Raw genomic sequence first — 16588 nt, 5'->3', positions numbered from 1 at the left:
CAGAGCGTTGAACCACCAATGGGTATGTGTGTCACAGGGGATTTAGGAAGAAACAGGCCATGGGATGAACTGTATTGCAAATGACTCTACAATAAGCCAGCCACCTTCACTCACCACCACACTGATCAGTGCTTACAAGTCCCCCATATGTGAAATACACTTAGGGCCCATCACTCGAAGAAGAGGATGTTACTTACGGTACCTGGAGGTTCTCTGAGATGTGTGGTCCCTAGCTGTGTTCCACTACCTGCCCTCCTGTCCTTCTGCTTCAGACTTCACCGTAGTGCAGTAAGAGGAGGAACTGGAGTAGTGCTGACCTGCACTGCCCCTTACACTCTCAGTCAGGAGCACAAAAGGACATACCACACATGCAGGTCAACAGACACTGCTTGGAAAAAATCAGGACTCAAGTGCATGGCGCGGATGTACACCTATGTGTGGAATACATCTAGGGACCTCCAGTACAGTAAGTAACCTCTTATTTCAAGAGCTCTGGCCTCTTGAATCCCCTAAGTGATCTATCATTTAGGGGTTTGCTCCCCCTCTCTTTATAGTCCAGTAAGCCTTTGAAATGTATTCCCACATAAGGTTCCTTTCCCCTGCTGGGCGTGGCTGCCAGTCTGTCTGGTGTAGATTCCAGGCTGTCTTCTCCCTTGCTGGTGATTTTTACAATGCAAATGATCTCTTCCTGCAACTTCAGATATAAATGAATAGCCCATTGAATTGGACCCACCTGGTCTGAGGTGTCGGCCTCTTTCCTTTGTCTGGAGAAAACGTATCAGTTTCCCCTGACGTGCCTGGTTTACACACATTTTAGTCACATATTTCTTGCCCATCTGTAAAGTTCTTTGTGGGTTGACCATATGTATGTACATAACGCAAGATTATTAATGATATATTACAAGCCACCTTTTGGATATATATCATGATGACAGTGTGTGAGGTGTAGCGAGTATGTCAGATCTGACACGAGTTGCGAACCACCAATTCACTTCTGTGTCACAGGGGGTTAGGAAGAAACAGGTCATTCTATGGTTGCTTTCTGCAGTGATTCTTGCACCTTCCATTGAAAGATCTGGTGCTGGCCACTGCCAGAGACAGGGGCGGCTCTAGAAATTCCGCCGCCCCAAGCAGGGCAGCGCACCGTGCCACTCGCGCTGCTCTTCCCCGGTCCCGCGGCCGGGGCAGAAGTGACTGCGGACGGTTCCGTGGTCCCGCGGCTCCGGTGGAGCATCTGCAGGCATGCCTGCGGGAGCTCCGTCTGAGCCGCGGGACCAGCGCACCCGCCGCAGTCATGCCTGTGGGAGTTCAAGCGGAGCCGCGGGAAGAGGGGACCCTCCGCAGTCATGCAAGGGGCATGATAGGATTTTTTATGTTTGACAAACCTGATTAAATGTGTCATTTTAATTTTTTTCCAGGGAAAGAAAAGAGAAAAACGTGAGTATTTGCAAACTTAAAAAAAAAATAAGTTATAGTCTTAAAAATGAACTCTCCATCAACAATAATGAGAGGTCTTATCTTCTAAAGATGGATGTTACCCACTAGGGCTGCTAAATACAATGGGGTGTACCTGTAAGAGGAGCTGCAGGGTTAATTTATGGTATCCAGGGGCCCAGTCCAGGTATCACCTGCTCACCCTACACATGTGAGGCCCCATTCACTTTGGGTGGGTAAGACAGTTTAGTCCACAACCAGGATAAAATTACAAGAGCTATCGGCATTTGTAGTTCAGGAAGGAGGTTGATCATTAGCTGGAATGGGGTAAATATCCTAAGAGAGGCCTGGTGCAGTGACATGAGAGCCACGAAGTCCCTTGTTCTCCTCCCATCTCTGAAACAGACTCCTTGTGTGTCCTTGGGCTAGTCACTTAACCTCTGTGCCCCTTAACTTCTCCTGCTGTAAAACTGGAGCAATAAGACAGTCCCTATGCATGGTAGCCCTGAGAAATGCATGGAGTGAAAATTACAGATGCAGGCATTGTTATACTGACACATGAAGAGAAGGGAGTTACTTCACAAGTAGACCTTTAATCATTTTTGTTGTTCTTCTCTGGACTTTCTCCAATTTGTCCACATCTTTCCTGAAATGTGGTGCCCAGCATTAGACACAATACTCCCGTTGAGGCCTTATAAGTGCTGAGTAGAGGAGAATAATTACTTCTCGTCTTTCTTACAACACCCCTGCCATTATATCCCAGAATGATCACTTTTTTTGCATCGGTGTTACACTGTTGACTCATATTTAGCTTGTGATCCACTATGACCCCCCAGATCCCTTTCCGCAGTGCTCCTTCCTAGGCAGTCATTTCCCATTCTGTATGTGTGAAACTGATTGTTCCTTCCTAAGTGGGGTATTTTGCATTTGTCCTTATTGAATTTCATCCTATTCACTTCAGACCATTTCTCCGTGTAAGCGGGGGAATGGTCCCGCCATTGTGGGGAACTTTCCTGGCTTTTACACTGCCCCAGTGGAATTGGCTACCCAAAGGATCTGAGTCCTCGCTCCAGCTCCCTTTACCCACAGGCCGGCCTGACCTGGGGGACTCCCCTTCCACTCTCCTGGGTGGCAGAGTCCTCGTAACCCTGACAAGGCTGGGCCCAGCATTTCTGGGGGGCTTGACCCCCGATCTTTTCATGGTCACTTAGGGCAGGGGCTAGAGTGTCCCCACTCCGGGGTGCTCTCTCTGCACTGGATGCTTCCCTGACCCACTGATCACTGCATAGAGCTCAAAGCAAATACAGTTTATTAAACAGCAACTGATTAAAACAATGAGGGAAAAATGGGAAAGGTTAAAGGAAAACCCGTCACCCGCCCTGTGGGCACAGGGGAACCACAACCAGCATCGCTGGTACGTCAGGGCAGCTCAGTCTGTTCCTCACCCGTCCCAGGCCCTGGCCGTGCCGCAGGGATGCTGCGGGTTGGACACTTGCTCTGGCGGTGGCCACACGCCATCAGGCTCTAGGAGGCAGGGCCCTGCTTCCCAGCGTCGCCCCCGCCCCATCGGGGTTACGATCCCCCCCAAGTCTGGCCTGCAGAGCCTCTTCACTGGGGCGTCTCCCTGTGCTGGGCCCAGGACCCCCCTCGCTCTCCCCAGCCGCTCCCCGCACCCAGCTCCGGACTGCCCCAGCCTGCCTCTGAGCTGCTCCTCTGCCCCTCTGGCTCTGGCCGGCGCAGCTCAGCTTCCCAGCCCAGCTCCGGCTGCTGCTATCCCCTTAGCTCAGCCCCGCTCGCCTCAGGCAGCTCCTCTCACACGGAGGATGGGACCCTGGGCTCCTGGCTCCCTCATTGGCCGGCCTTCCCTGTCAATCAGGCTGACATGGAGCATTGGCCTCTCTCCATTGGCCATGGGACTGTCAGTCTCAGGATCCTGATTTCTCTTCGACCCTTCCACTTTCTTTTGGTACTGAGAGAGGCCAGCCAAAAACCCCACTAAGTGCCAGTGAGGGGTTAGCAGCCCCCTTATATCCGGTTTGTCCAGATCATTTTGAATTTTAATCCTATCCTCCAAAGCACCTGCAAACCCTCCTAGCTTGCCATTGTCCCCCGACTTTAAGTGCACTCTCTATGCCATTATCTAAATCACTGATGAAGATACTGAACAGAACCAGACCAAGGACCGATTCCTGTGGGACCCCACTCGTTATGCCCTTCCAGCTTGACTGTGAACCACTGATAACTATTCTCTGGGAACAGTTTTCCAACCAGTTAGGCACCCACCTGATAGTAGCTCCATCTAGGCTGTATTTCCCTAGTTTGTTTATGAGAAGGTCATGCAAGACAGTATCAACAGCCTTACTAAAGTCAAGATATACCACATCTACCGCTTCCCCCCATCCACAAGGCTTGTTACCCTATCAAGGAACGCTATTAGATTTGGTTACATGATTTGTTCTTGACAAATCCATGTTGACTGTTAATCCATGGTAACAGCAGTATGTTAAAAGCACACTAGGGAACTTCTAGTCCACACTGGCAGGGTCCACATGGGCCAGTTAATGTGCAACATATTAGTGGGCTCCAGAAATCACATCCCTATAGTTGCCATTACTGGTTCATATAGACAAGCCCTGAAAGATCTGCTCTAGCTCAAACAGAAGTTCTGGGCTTGATGCAGAAATTCCTGGGTGAAGTTTTCCCTGTGTTATGTTGGAAGCCAGATTAGATGATAGAAGCAGCAAAGAATCCTGTGGCACCTTATAGACTAACAGATGTTTTGCAGCATGAGCTTGCATCCGAAGAAGTGGGTATTCACCCACGATAGCTCATGCTGCAAAACATCTGTTAGTCTATAAGGTGCCACAGGATTCTTTGCTGCTTCTACAGAACCAGACTAACACGGCTACCCCTCTGAGATTAGATGATGTCTGCTGGCTTTAAAATCTATGATATCATATTGGCAACTACCTATAGTAACTTTCATTGCCTTTCCAAATGTAGAAACCTGTAGAAACCAGACACGATGCCATTTTAGAGAGGAACGCATCTGTGAAAAAGAAGAAAAAAAAAGGAATGAAAACAAAGCTCGGGGTAAAGTATAACACTGAGTTTTCTAGTTGTTGGAAACCTATTCCTATTATATTTCAATAGTAAATGTGTTGATCCTTGGACTAACATTTATAAGTAAGTATTTTTCCATGAGATGTGATGATTTCTAGGTGGTCTCAACTATACTGTAAAAACCTCGATGCCAACACACAAAGTTCTAACCCCTGTTAAATTCTGGGGCCAGATCTATCTTGGCCTTCAGGTGCCCAATTACTGTAAACTTCCAATGGGAGTTAGTTGCCTAACCTTTTTAGGCACTTCTGAAAATCCCATTAGGGAACTCTCCTTTACCTCCAGTGATAAAAATGTGTGTGTTTGGAGCTGACCATCCTCTGTGGTTTGATTCTGAGTCATAAATAAGGGATCAAGGCATTAAAGTCAATGTGCAAACAAAGCTGATCCTTGATTCGGTGTTTGCTTAATGAAAAATTAACATCCTAAATCCAGTTGTTTCACAGTAATACGGAATTAGGAATTTAAGATGCACTGTTTGTCTTGAGCACAAAGCATTCCTTAAACAAAGCCGGTAACGTAGGGAGAGAGGAAATGAGGCCTCAGAAAGGGAGAGAGATGAGCTGGGACACTAATGAGGCAGAGATTTCACAAGGGTGTTCTTGGTGGCATAAGCTGCAGAGAAACACCCCAACAATGGTGAGATTGTATGATGAGACAGAGGAGTTTGCTGCTGGAGGGAGGGAGAGAGCGCAGTTTTGAACTGGATCCTTATATGAATGGGGTAGGTTGAGGATACACAACTGATGAAATTCACACTCACTGCACCACTTATTGTGCTAACTGATGGAATTCTGCAGTGACAATAGAACTTGCCAGAAGCTGGGAATGAGCAACAGGGGATGGATCACTTCATGATTGCCTGTTCTGTTCATTCCCTCTGGGGCACCTGGTATTGGCCACTGTTGGAAGACAAGATCCTGAGCTAGTTGGACCTTTGTTCTCACCCAGTATGGTTGCTCTCATGGTCTTATGAATTTTCTGAAGCTGCTTCAATAATCTCACTTTTTACCTAATTTGTGTGTGTGGGTGAATTTTTTTGTTTTTTGTTTTAGAGAATACTACCGAGTGACTCAGAAATTCTGAATAAGGCTGATCTCGTTTACACAGTCAGTGCTAAAGATTACTGGCGGGAGAAGTATATCACTAAAGAAGAGTCAGGTAACATGCAGTTGTTCTTTCAACATGAATTGCTAATGCTTCATTGCTCAGAGTGCTGACTCTGCATCTGCTGTGTGCAGCTCTTACTGGTGATGGGCACTCATCACAGATGCAGGAATTTGGTTGAAATCAGCATCTAAATGTGCAGATGCTTTTTTCCCAAACTGTGGGGATTATATATTGTGATGGGGCAAGGCCAGATGGCTACAGTAAAGTAGTGAGGAACAGGTATGGTAGCCCCAGGCTAAACAAACCCCTGGTACCATGGTAACCAAATGGCAGTTGCTTCAGGTTAATCAAGTCACCTGGGGCCAATTAAGATCTTTCTAGAAGGCAGTGGAGATAGCTACATTGATTGGGCCACCTGAAGCCAATCAAGGGCTGGGTGGAACTAGTTAAAAGCCTCCCAGTTAGTCAGTGAGGTGGGTGTGTGAGGAGCTGGGAGCAAGAGGCGCAAGGAGCTGAGAGTGAGAGTGCGCGTACTGCTCGAGGATTGAGGAGTACAAGCATTATGAGACACCAAAAGCTCTTAAGCAAAGTAAGCTGTCATGGGATAAGAGGGAAGGTCCTCTCATGGTGCGGGCACTGGTAACTGGTTAAAAGACAGGAAACAAAGGGTAGGAATAAATGGTCATTTCTCAGACTGGAGAGCGGTAAATAAGAACATAAGAAAGGCCGTACCGGGTCAGACCAAAGGTCCATCTAGCCCAGTATCTGTCTACCGACAGTGGCCAATGCCAGGTGCCCCAGAGGGAGTGAACCTAACAGGCAATGATCAAGTGATCTCTCTCCTGCCATCCGTCTCCATCCTCTGACGAACAGAGGCTAGGGACACCATTCCTTACCCATCCTGGCTAATAGCCATTTATGGACTTAGCCACCATGAATTTATCCAGTCCCCTTTTAAACATTGTTATAGTCCTAGCCTTCACAACCTCCTCAGGTAAGGAGTTCCACAAGTTGACTGTGTGGTGCGTGAAGAAGAACTTCCTTTTATTTGTTTTAAACCTGCTGCCTATTAATTTCATTTGGTGACCCCTAGTTCTTGTATTATGGGAATAAGTAAATAACTTTTCCTTATCCACTTTCTCAACATCACTCATGATTTTATAGACCTGTATCATGTCCCCCCTTAGTCTTCTCTTTTCCAAGCTGAAGAGTCCTAGCCTCTTTAATCTTTCCTCGTATGGGACCCTCTCTAAACCCCTAATCATTTTAGTTGCCCTTTTCTGAACCTTTTCTAGTGCTAGAATATCTTTTTTGAGGTGAGGAGACCACATCTGTACACAGTATTCGAGATGTGGGCGTACCATGGATTTATATAAGGGCAATAATATATTCTCAGTCTTATTCTCTATCCCCTTTTTAATGATTCCTAACATCCTGTTTGCTTTTTTGACTGCCTCTGCACACTGCGTGGACATCTTTAGAGAACTATCCACGATGACGCCAAGATCTTTTTCCTGACTCGTTGTAGCTAAATTAGCCCCCATCATGTTGTATGTATAGTTGGGGTTATTTTTTCTAATGTGCATTACTTTACATTTATCCACATTAAATTTCATTTGCCATTTTGTTGCCCAATCACTTAGTTTTGTGAGATCTTTTTGAAGTTCTTCACAATCTGCTTTGGTCTTAACTATCTTGAGTAGTTTAGTATCATCTGCAAACTTGGCCACCTCACTGTTTACCCCTTTCTCCAGATCATTTATGAATAAATTGAATAGGATTGGTCCTAGGACTGACCCTTGGGGAACACCACTAGTTACCCCTCTCCATTCTGAGAATTTACCATTAATTCCTACCCTTTGTTCCCTGTCCTTTAACCAGTTCTCAATCCATGAAAGGACCTTCCCTTTTATCCCATGACAGCTTAATTTACGTAAGAGCCTTTGGTGAGGGACCTTGTCAAAGGCTTTCTGGAAATCTAAATACACTACATCCTTCAAAGAACTCTAATAGATTAGTAAGACACGATTTCCCTTTACAGAAACCATGTTGACTATTGCTCAAGAGTTTATGTTTTTCTACGTGTCTGACAATTTTATTCTTTACTATTGTTTCAACTAATTTGCCCGGTACCGACGTTAGACTTACTGGTCTGTAATTGCCGGGATCACCCCTAGAGCCCTTTTTAAATATTGGCGTTACATTAGCTAACTTCCAGTCATTGGGTACCGAAGCCGATTTAAAGGACAGGTTACAAACCTTAGTTAATAGTTCCGCAACTTCACATTTGAGTTCTTTCAGAACTCTTGGGTGAATGCCATCTGGTCCCGGTGACTTGTTAATGTTGAGTTTATCAATTAATTCCAAAACCTCCTCTAGTGACACTTCAATCTGTGACAGTTCCTCAGATTTGTCACCTACAAAAGCCAGCTCAGGTTTGGGAATCTCCTAACATCCTCAGTCAGAAGACTGAAGCAAAGAATCCATTTAGTTTCTCCGCAATGACTTTATCATCTTTAAGCGCTCCTTTTGTATTTTGATCATCAAGGGGCCCCACTGGTTGTTTAGCAGGCTTCCTGCTTCTGATGTACTTAAAAAAAATTTTGTTATTACCTTTGGAGTTTTTGGCTAGCCGTTCTTCAAACTCCTCTTTGGCTTTTCTTATTACACTCTTGCATTTACGTTGGCAGTGCTTGTGCTCCTTTCTATTTGCCTCACTAGGATTTGACTTCCACTTTTTAAAGGAAGTCTTTTTATCTCTCACTGCTTCTTTTACATGGTTGTTAAGCCACGGTGGCTCTTTTTTAGTTCTTTTACTGTTTTTCTTAATTTGGGGTATACATTGAAGTTGGGCCTCTATTATGGTGTCTTTAAAAAGGTCCCATGCAACTTGCAGGGATTTCACTTTAGTCACTTTACAGAACCAGTTTCTCCTCCCTTGGTTTTCACACCTCAACTGCTGGAACAGGGCCTCATCCTCCCTGATTGAACTAACCTCGTTATCTCTAGCTTGCTTCTTGCTTGCATATATAAACCTGCCCCTGGAAATTTCCACCACTTGCATCCGAAGAAGTGGGTATTCACCCACGAAAGCTCATGCTGCAAAACGTCTGTTAGTCTATAAGGTGCCACAGGATTCTTTGTTGCTTTTACAGATCCAGACTAACACGGCTACCCCTCTGATACTTTAGTCACTGTACCTTTTAACTTTTGTCTAACTAACCCCCTCTTTTTTGTATAGTTCCCCCTTTTGAAGTTAAATGCCACAGTGTTGGGCAGTTGAGGTGTTCTTCCCACTCAGGGATGTTGAATGCTATTGTATTATGGTCACTATTTCCAAGCGGTCCTGCTATAGTTACCTCTTGGACCAGCTCTTGTGCTTCACTCAGGATTAAATCTAGAGTTGCCTCTCCCCTTGTGGGTTCCCGTACCAGCTGCTCCATGAAGCAGTCATTTAAAGTATCGAGAAATTTTATCTCTGCATTTCGTCCTGAAGTGAAATGTTCCCAGTCAATATGGGGATAATTGAAATCCCCCACTATTATTGGGTTCTTAATTTTGATAGCCTCTCTAATTTCCCTTAGCATTTCATCATCACTATTACTGTCCTGGTCAGGTGGTCGATAATAGATCCCTAATGTTATATTTTTACTAGAGCATGAAATTTCTATCCATAGAGACTCTATGGAACATGTGGATTCGCTTAAGATTTTTACTTCATTTGAATCTACACTTTCTTTCACATATAGTGCCACTCCTCCCCCTGCACGGCCTGTTCTGTCCTTCCGATATATTTTGTACCCCGGAATGATTGTGTCCCATTGATTGCTCTCAGTCCACCAGGTTTCTGTGATGCCTATTATATCTATATCCTCCTTTATCACAAGGCACTCTAGTTCACCCATCTTATAATTTAGACTTCTGGCATTTGTGTACAAGCACTTTAAAAACTTGTCCCTGTTTATTAGCCTGCCTTTTTCTGATGTTCCAGATTCTTTTTTATGTGACTGTTTATCATCTGATCCGGCCCTTACATTATACTTTTCAGTCCTCTGCTCCTGACTATAACCTGGAGATTCTCTATCATCAGACTCTCCCCTAAGAGAAGTCTGTGTCCGATCCACACGCTCCTCTGCAGCAGTCGGCTTTCCCCATCTCCTAGTTTAAAAACTGCTCTACAACCTTTTTAATGTTTAGTGCCAGCAGTCTGGTTCCACTTTGGTTTAGGTGGAGCTCATCTCTCCTGTATAGGCTCCTCCCATCCCAGAAGTTTCCCCAGTTCCTAATGAATGCGAACCCCTCCTCTCTACACCATTGTCTCATCCACGCATTGAGACTCTGAAGCTCTGTCTGCCTACCTGGCCCTGCGCGTGGAACTGGGAGCATTTCTGAAAATGCCACCATAGAGGTCCTGGATTTCAGTCTCTTCCCTAGCAGCCTAAATTTGGCTTCCAGGACATCTCTCCTACCCTTCCCTATGTCATTGGTACCTACATGTACCACGACCACCGGCTCCTCCCCAGCACTACACATAAGTCTATCTAGATGCCTCGAGAGATCCGCAACCTTCGCACCAGGCAGGCAAGTCACCATACGGTTCTCCCGGTCATCACAGACCCAGCTATCTACATTTCTAATAATCGAATCTCCCATTACTAACACCTGCCTTTTCCTAGAAACTGGAGTTCCCTCTCCTGGAGAGGCAACCTCAGTGCGAGAGGCAACCCCAGCACCATCTGGAAGGAGAGTCCCAACTACGGGAAGGTTTCCCTCTGCTCCCATTGACTGCTCTGCTTCCCTGGGCCGTTCTTCCTCCTCAACAGCACAGGAGCTGTCTGAGCGGAGGTGGGACAATTCTACAGTGTCCCGGAAAGCCTCATCAACATACCTCTCTGCCTCTCTCAGCTCCTCCAGTTCCGCCACCCTGGCCTCCAAAGCCCATACATGGTCTCTGAGGGCCAGGAGCTCCTTGCACCGACTGCACACATATGCCACCCGCCCACAGGGCAGGTAATCATACATGCAACACTCAGCGCAATAAACTGGATAGCCCCCACTCTGCTGCTGGGCTTCTGCCTGCATTGTCTCCTAGTTAGTGGAAGGGTGGTTTACAGGAAGGGGTTTTGGAATGTGGTTCGGTTTATAGGTTTTAGGGGGGGGGCACGGGGAAGGGGTTACGGCCCGGGTGGGGCTCCCACTCCCTTCCCACTCCCCTTCTAAACTCCCTGTTCGCAAAGCTCCCTGGTCGCTTGTGCGCGGCTTTATAAAGCCCTGGCCTGAGTGAATGCCCCGCCCACTGATTAAGGCTCAGCCAATTACCAGAGGCTTCGAGCTTTCAAACCTGCCTCCAACTGCCAGCCAGAGCGCACGGTCCCTCAAACAAACAAACAAACAAACAAACAAACTGACAAACACAAGCTCAGCACACAGCAAGTAACCCCCAAACACAAACAAACACACACTACAGACAGTCACTTACCCCACAGATGCTGTATTAGCTCCTCCTTCACCTGGAGAACTCCCTTGCGAAACTCCCAGTTAGCAGCCCCTGTTCGCAAAGATAGTGGTGTCCCCCAGGGGTCTGTACTGGGACCAGTCCTATTTAACATATTCATAAATGACCTGGAAAAAGGGGTAAACAGTGAGGTGGCAAAATTTGCAGATGATACAAAAATACTGGGAATAATTAAGAAAGGGATAGACAATAACACAGAAAATATCATATTGTTGCTATATAAATCCATGGTATGCCCACATCTTGAATACTGCATGCTGATCTGGTTGCCCCATCTCAAAATAGATATATTGAAATTGGAAAAGGTACAGAAAAGGGCAACAAAAATGACTAAGGGTATGGAACAGCTTCTGTATGAGGAGAGATTAATAAAACTGGGACTTTTCAGATTGGAAAAGAGACAACTAAGGGGGGATATGATAGAGGTCTATAAAATCATGACTGGTGTGGAGAAAGCAAATAAGGATGTGTTATTTACTCCTCATAACACAAGAACTAGGGGTCATCAAATGAAATTAATAGGCAGCAGGTTTAAAACAAAGGATACTGGGCTAGATGGACCTTTGGTCTGACCCCATATGGCTATTCTTATGTTCTTACTTACAACACATAGGGTGTGAAATTTTTCACAGCCCTGAGTGCCATGGCTAGGTCATCCTCGGTGTAGACTAGGCCTAACTCTGCCTCTCTGTGCTATTCCAGAGATCCCCAAGCTGAGAGAGTACGTCAGGAATATCTGTCTGAAAGAGAAGAAGAAGCTGCTAGTGGATTATGTGACAGAGGCTCTCAGCATTGTCCTGTTGGCTGAGAATTTCAACTCCACACGAGACATGGTGGTATGGCTGGAAGAGCTTTGGGCACTACAATCTGCTTCACTCCTAGCAGAGTGATGATGCAGTGATTTCCCTCTCTTCCCACTGCAGCAGTTTCTCTGCACTCTGCCTTCTCCCGGTTCCATCCCTGCTCCTTTGAACTGGGCCACTCACCCCATGGTTCCTAGTAGGAAACAAATGCACATCTGCTCTAAAAATCTAGTAATGAGCTGACTAGTGTGTAAATGCACCACTGCACTCTGATGGATGGAGCTGTAGCTGTTCAGTTATGTGCCATAGACCCTATACTGCTGACTGCTAATGGGGATGGTTCTGTAGTTCAAACTAGGGAGAGGGACTATACTTTTTGACGCAGGAGGCTCTGAGTTCTGTCCCTAGAGCAGGGCTAGATGATGACATGGTAGAAATCCCTGCACTCTTTCTACACTACAGCTTACTCCATTGGCAGCATCAGTGAAACTGCGTCAGAGCTGAAACATGCCATTTTCCCTAGGGGAGACACACCCACATTCAGGGGCGGCTCTAGGTATTTTGCCGCCCCAAGCACAGCAGGCAGGCTGCCCTCGGCAGCTTGCCTGCGGGAGGTCCCTGGTCCCGCGGATTCGGCAGCACGCCTGCGGGAGGTCCGCTGAAGCCGCGGGACCAGTGGACCCTCCTCAGGTATGCCACCAAAGGCAACCTGCCTGCCGCCCTTGCGGCGACCAGCAGAGCGCCTCCCGTGGCTTGCCGCCCCAAGCACGTGCTTGGCGTGCTGGTTTCTGGAGCCGCCCCTGCCCACATTGTCCAAGGCCCTGCTGTACTTGGCCGGTTGGGCTTTTTGATGATGTCACACCAAGCATTACCTCCCAAATGCTCACCGCTGGACCAGAGGTGAAAGTAAGCCGGTCCGGTCCGGTACAGCGTACCGGCAAGAGCCAGTATGCCATGCTGGACCGCATCGACTTCCACAGCAGGGATTGAAAATCGCGGGCAGCCCAGAGTCTTTTAAATCCTGGCCCCGGCTCTGGCAGCCGGGCAGGGGCTGGGATTTAAAGGGCTCAGAGCTCCCCGCGGCTGCAGGCAGCCCAGAACCCTTTGAATCCCAGCCGCGGCTCCGGCGGCCGGGCCGGGGCTGAGACTTAAAGGGCTCATAGCTCCCCGCGGCTGCGGGCAGCCCAGAGCCCTTTAAATCCTGGCCGCGGCTCTGGCGGCCGGGCTGGGCCAGGATTTAAAGGGCTCTGGGCTTCCCTCAGTGGCAGGAACTATGGGCCCTTTAAATACCTGCCCCAGCCCCGCAAAGCTCCGGGTTCCCCCTGGCGGCCAGAGCCCCAGGCCCTTTAATTTGCCCCTGAGCCCCGGGGGGCTCCCAGCCACCTCTGCAGCTGGGAGCCCCTGGTTGATTTAAAGGCTCTGGGTCTCCCAGCCACAGCTGGTTCCCCAGAGCCTTTAAATCTTGAGAGGCCTCGCCCCTTCTGGATGAGGCCACGCCCCCCTCAGGACTCCGGCAGTACCAGTAAATCCTGTAAGTTTTTCTTCGAGTGATTGCTCCTATGCATTCCAGTTAGGTGTGCGCGCCGTGCGTGCACGGCTCTTCGGAAGATTTTTACCCTAGCAACTCCGGCGGGCCGGCTGGGCGCCCCCTGGAGTGGCGCCGCAATAGCACTAGATATATACCCCAGCCGGCCCGTCCGCTCCTCGGTTCCTTCTTTCCGCCCGTGACGGCCGTTGGAACAGTGGAGCACAGCTTAGCTGACCTCCACTTCCCTAGCTACTCGTAGTTTTCTCTCGTTCTGGTTATAGTTGTAGTTAACTTTGTTTGTTTGTAGAATAGTATAGTGTATTTATTTTACAGGGGTTCGGGGTTTATCCCCTTCCCCTCACCCGGTGCCGGGTCCGATGCCTGGTCCACAGGGTTTTCTAATGCTCGGCCGGCCACAAGCCGCTGCCGACAAGAGATCCTCTCCTAAGTGCCTCGAGGGATCTCACCTCACAGATAAGTGCCGCATTTGTGAGGCCTTTAACCGTGAACAAAGGGGAGCGGGGCTTTCGTCTTAAACAGCTCCTGAGGGAGGCAGCTCTTGCTCCTCCGCTCTCGGCGCCGAGCGCTAGTTAGTCTTCAAGGCGCGCTCCCTCGGCACCGGATCGCCGGTACCGCCAAGGCCTCCTGGCACGACCGTCGCTGGCTCCGACGTACCCTCGGCATGGACCCCTCTCCTGGAGGATGAAGAGGCACAATATCCTTGCTGCGTCCGAGCCGCCGGCTCCGCAGCCGAGCACTATACTCAGTCGGATCGTCCGGCACCGATGTCTGCTGCGGCGCCGACAATACCCGCACATTTACTCCAGCCAGGCAAGAGCCGTCGAGTCCGGTGCTGGAAAGCTCCCCGGTACGGACCGTGGTCGAGCTTGCTCTGAAGCTGCGTCCGAGATGCCCGCTCCGCAGCCGAGCGCTACGCTCAGTCGGATCGCCCGGCACCGATGTCTGCCGCGGCACCGACAATACCCGCACCAATAACTCCGGCCAGGCAAGAGCCGTCGAGTCCGGTGCTGGAAAGCTCCTCGGTACGGACCGTGGTCGAGCTCGCTAGGAAGCTGCGTCCGAGCCGCCTGCTCCGCAGCCGAGTGCTATGTTCAGTCGCATCGCCCGGCACTGATGTCTGCCGCGGCACCGACAAGAACCGCACCATTAACTTCGGCCAGGCAAAAGCCGTTGAGTCCGGTGCTGGAACACTCCCCGGTACGGACCGTGGTCGAGCTCGCTATGGAAGCTGCGTCCGTGGTGCTAGCTATGGTCAAGCTCACTATTCCCTCCACGCCGGAGACAGTGGCCACGGCAAGGGAGCTGATGGCAATGACAGCGTCCGCGCTGCCTCAACCCCCGGCACCGCCGGTGCGGGTTACATAGTCGATGGGCAAGCCTGCCTTGATCAGACCACCCTCTGTCGGCACCGCAAAGCGGCACCGTTCACGATCACGGTCCCACAGATGTTCTCGGTCCCGTCACCGATCTAGGTCCCGACGCCGCTCACAGTCTCGGCACCGTTCTCCATGTCGGTACCAGTAGTACTCGCGGCACCGGTCAGCGTCCCGCTCGCCGGTCCGGGACAATCAGCACCGATCCAGCTCCCGGCACCACCCCAGGCACCGGGACGCCCGTAGCCACTCCTGATCATCGAGCCTCGCACTCTCGGTCGACCGCCCAGCACAGCTCCAGTGGCAGGTCCCGTTCTTGGTACCGGTATGTCTCCCGGTACCGATCCCCGGTGCCGCATCGAACGACGTCAGTTAGAGACGGAGACTCTACCGAGGGCCTTTCAGCTCCTCCAGGGCCATCCAGCCACGCATCAGTGTTGTCCCGTGCGGACACTTCATATGCATAGTACTCTGTTTTCCGATGTGCCCTCCAGAGTCTTCCAGGAGACCTATCAGTGGTCGTTCTGGATGCCTTGGGTGTACTACAACGCCAGAGGCATACTGGTGATCCCATCTCGCTCCGTTCCCTCAGAGCTCTGGGTGCCAGAGGCGACAATTAGTCGTCCCCCTCTGACCCCTAAATCCAAAGAGGCTGGGCGTGTGGTCTTACTGGGCCGTAAGATGTACCCGGAGGGGGCCCTGCAACTTCGCGTAGCGAACCAGCAAGCCCTGCTTAGCCGCTGCTATGGGTGGCGGTGGGCAAATTTACAGAGTCGGTTCTTCGGAACTCCCGTCAAGAGTTCGATGCCCTCCTGCAGCAAAGGACGGAGCTGGAGAGAGCTTCCCTCCAGGCCTCGTTGGACGCAGCTGACTCTGTTGCCACGACTCTGGCCTCGGGTGTTGCCACGAGGCGCGTTTCATGGCTCCAGTTATCGAGCCTTCCCTCGCAGCTGCCGCACGCTATACAGGACTTGCCCTTCAACAGCACAGGCCTGTTCTCTGAAAACACTGGCCCTAGGCTGCAAAGCCTAAACGGCAGCAGGGTCACTTTGCGCTCTCTCTCTCGGCATGCACACGCCGGTGATTCAGCGCCGACGTTTTCGTCCCCAGCCTCCGCTCTTGCCCTGCGCCTTGACAAAGTCAGGCCTTTGCCAGCGGATGTGGCTTACACGGTCGTGGGCATCAATCAGGACCCCAAAGGGGCCGAAATTAGGGTCCTTCTGACCACCAATGGGGCAAAACCCTACCCATCCTCGTCCCTCCTAAGGACCCCTCTCACGAGCGATTCCTCTGGCAAGAGGTGCGGATGCTCCTCTTCATCGGAGCTATACAGGAGGTACCTAAGGACGAAACCTAATCCCCTAGGCGAAGGGAGGTCTCAGACCTATCCTAGACCTGCGGGAACTCAACAAGTCACGATGCAGATAAGTTCCGCATGGTACCCGGGGCGACCGTCATCCCATCCTGGGATCCCGGAGACTGGTACGCCGCCCTCGATATGAAGGGCGCGTGGTTTCACGTCACCATTTCTCCTCCACACAGAAGGTACCCTCGGTTTGGGGCCTACCGTCGTTATTCCCAGTATACGGCCCTCCCGGTTGGCCTCTATACAGCCCAGGGGTATTCAAAGTGCATGGCTGTAGTCGCCGCCTTTCTTCGCCACCGTCGGATACACGTTCTC

The 16588-nt window shown here is 49.8% G+C and overlaps 2 protein-coding genes across 2 annotated transcripts in view; both read left to right on the top strand.

The window, feature by feature from the left end:
* LOC120393801 (nuclear GTPase SLIP-GC-like) overlaps nucleotides 1-16588 on the top strand; it is a 303315-nt gene that overhangs the window by 25799 nt on the left and 260928 nt on the right. The window lies entirely within an intron of this gene.
* The window catches only part of LOC120393800 (nuclear GTPase SLIP-GC-like), a 72684-nt gene that overhangs the window by 20287 nt on the left and 35809 nt on the right, over nucleotides 1-16588 (top strand). Inside the window, exons 9-12 of the mRNA XM_039518287.1 lie at nucleotides 1419-1437; nucleotides 4438-4527; nucleotides 5613-5718; nucleotides 11885-12018. Coding sequence (XP_039374221.1) covers nucleotides 1419-1437; nucleotides 4438-4527; nucleotides 5613-5718; nucleotides 11885-12018 — 349 coding nt within the window. The remainder of the gene's footprint in view (nucleotides 1-1418; nucleotides 1438-4437; nucleotides 4528-5612; nucleotides 5719-11884; nucleotides 12019-16588) is intronic.

The sequence above is a fragment of the Mauremys reevesii genome, unplaced genomic scaffold (genome assembly GCF_016161935.1).
Source record: "Mauremys reevesii isolate NIE-2019 unplaced genomic scaffold, ASM1616193v1 Contig31, whole genome shotgun sequence".
Classification (NCBI taxonomy): Eukaryota; Metazoa; Chordata; order Testudines; family Geoemydidae; genus Mauremys; species Mauremys reevesii.
The sequence above is the reverse complement of the archived record's forward strand: the minus strand, read 5'-3'. Positions and strand labels throughout refer to the sequence as shown.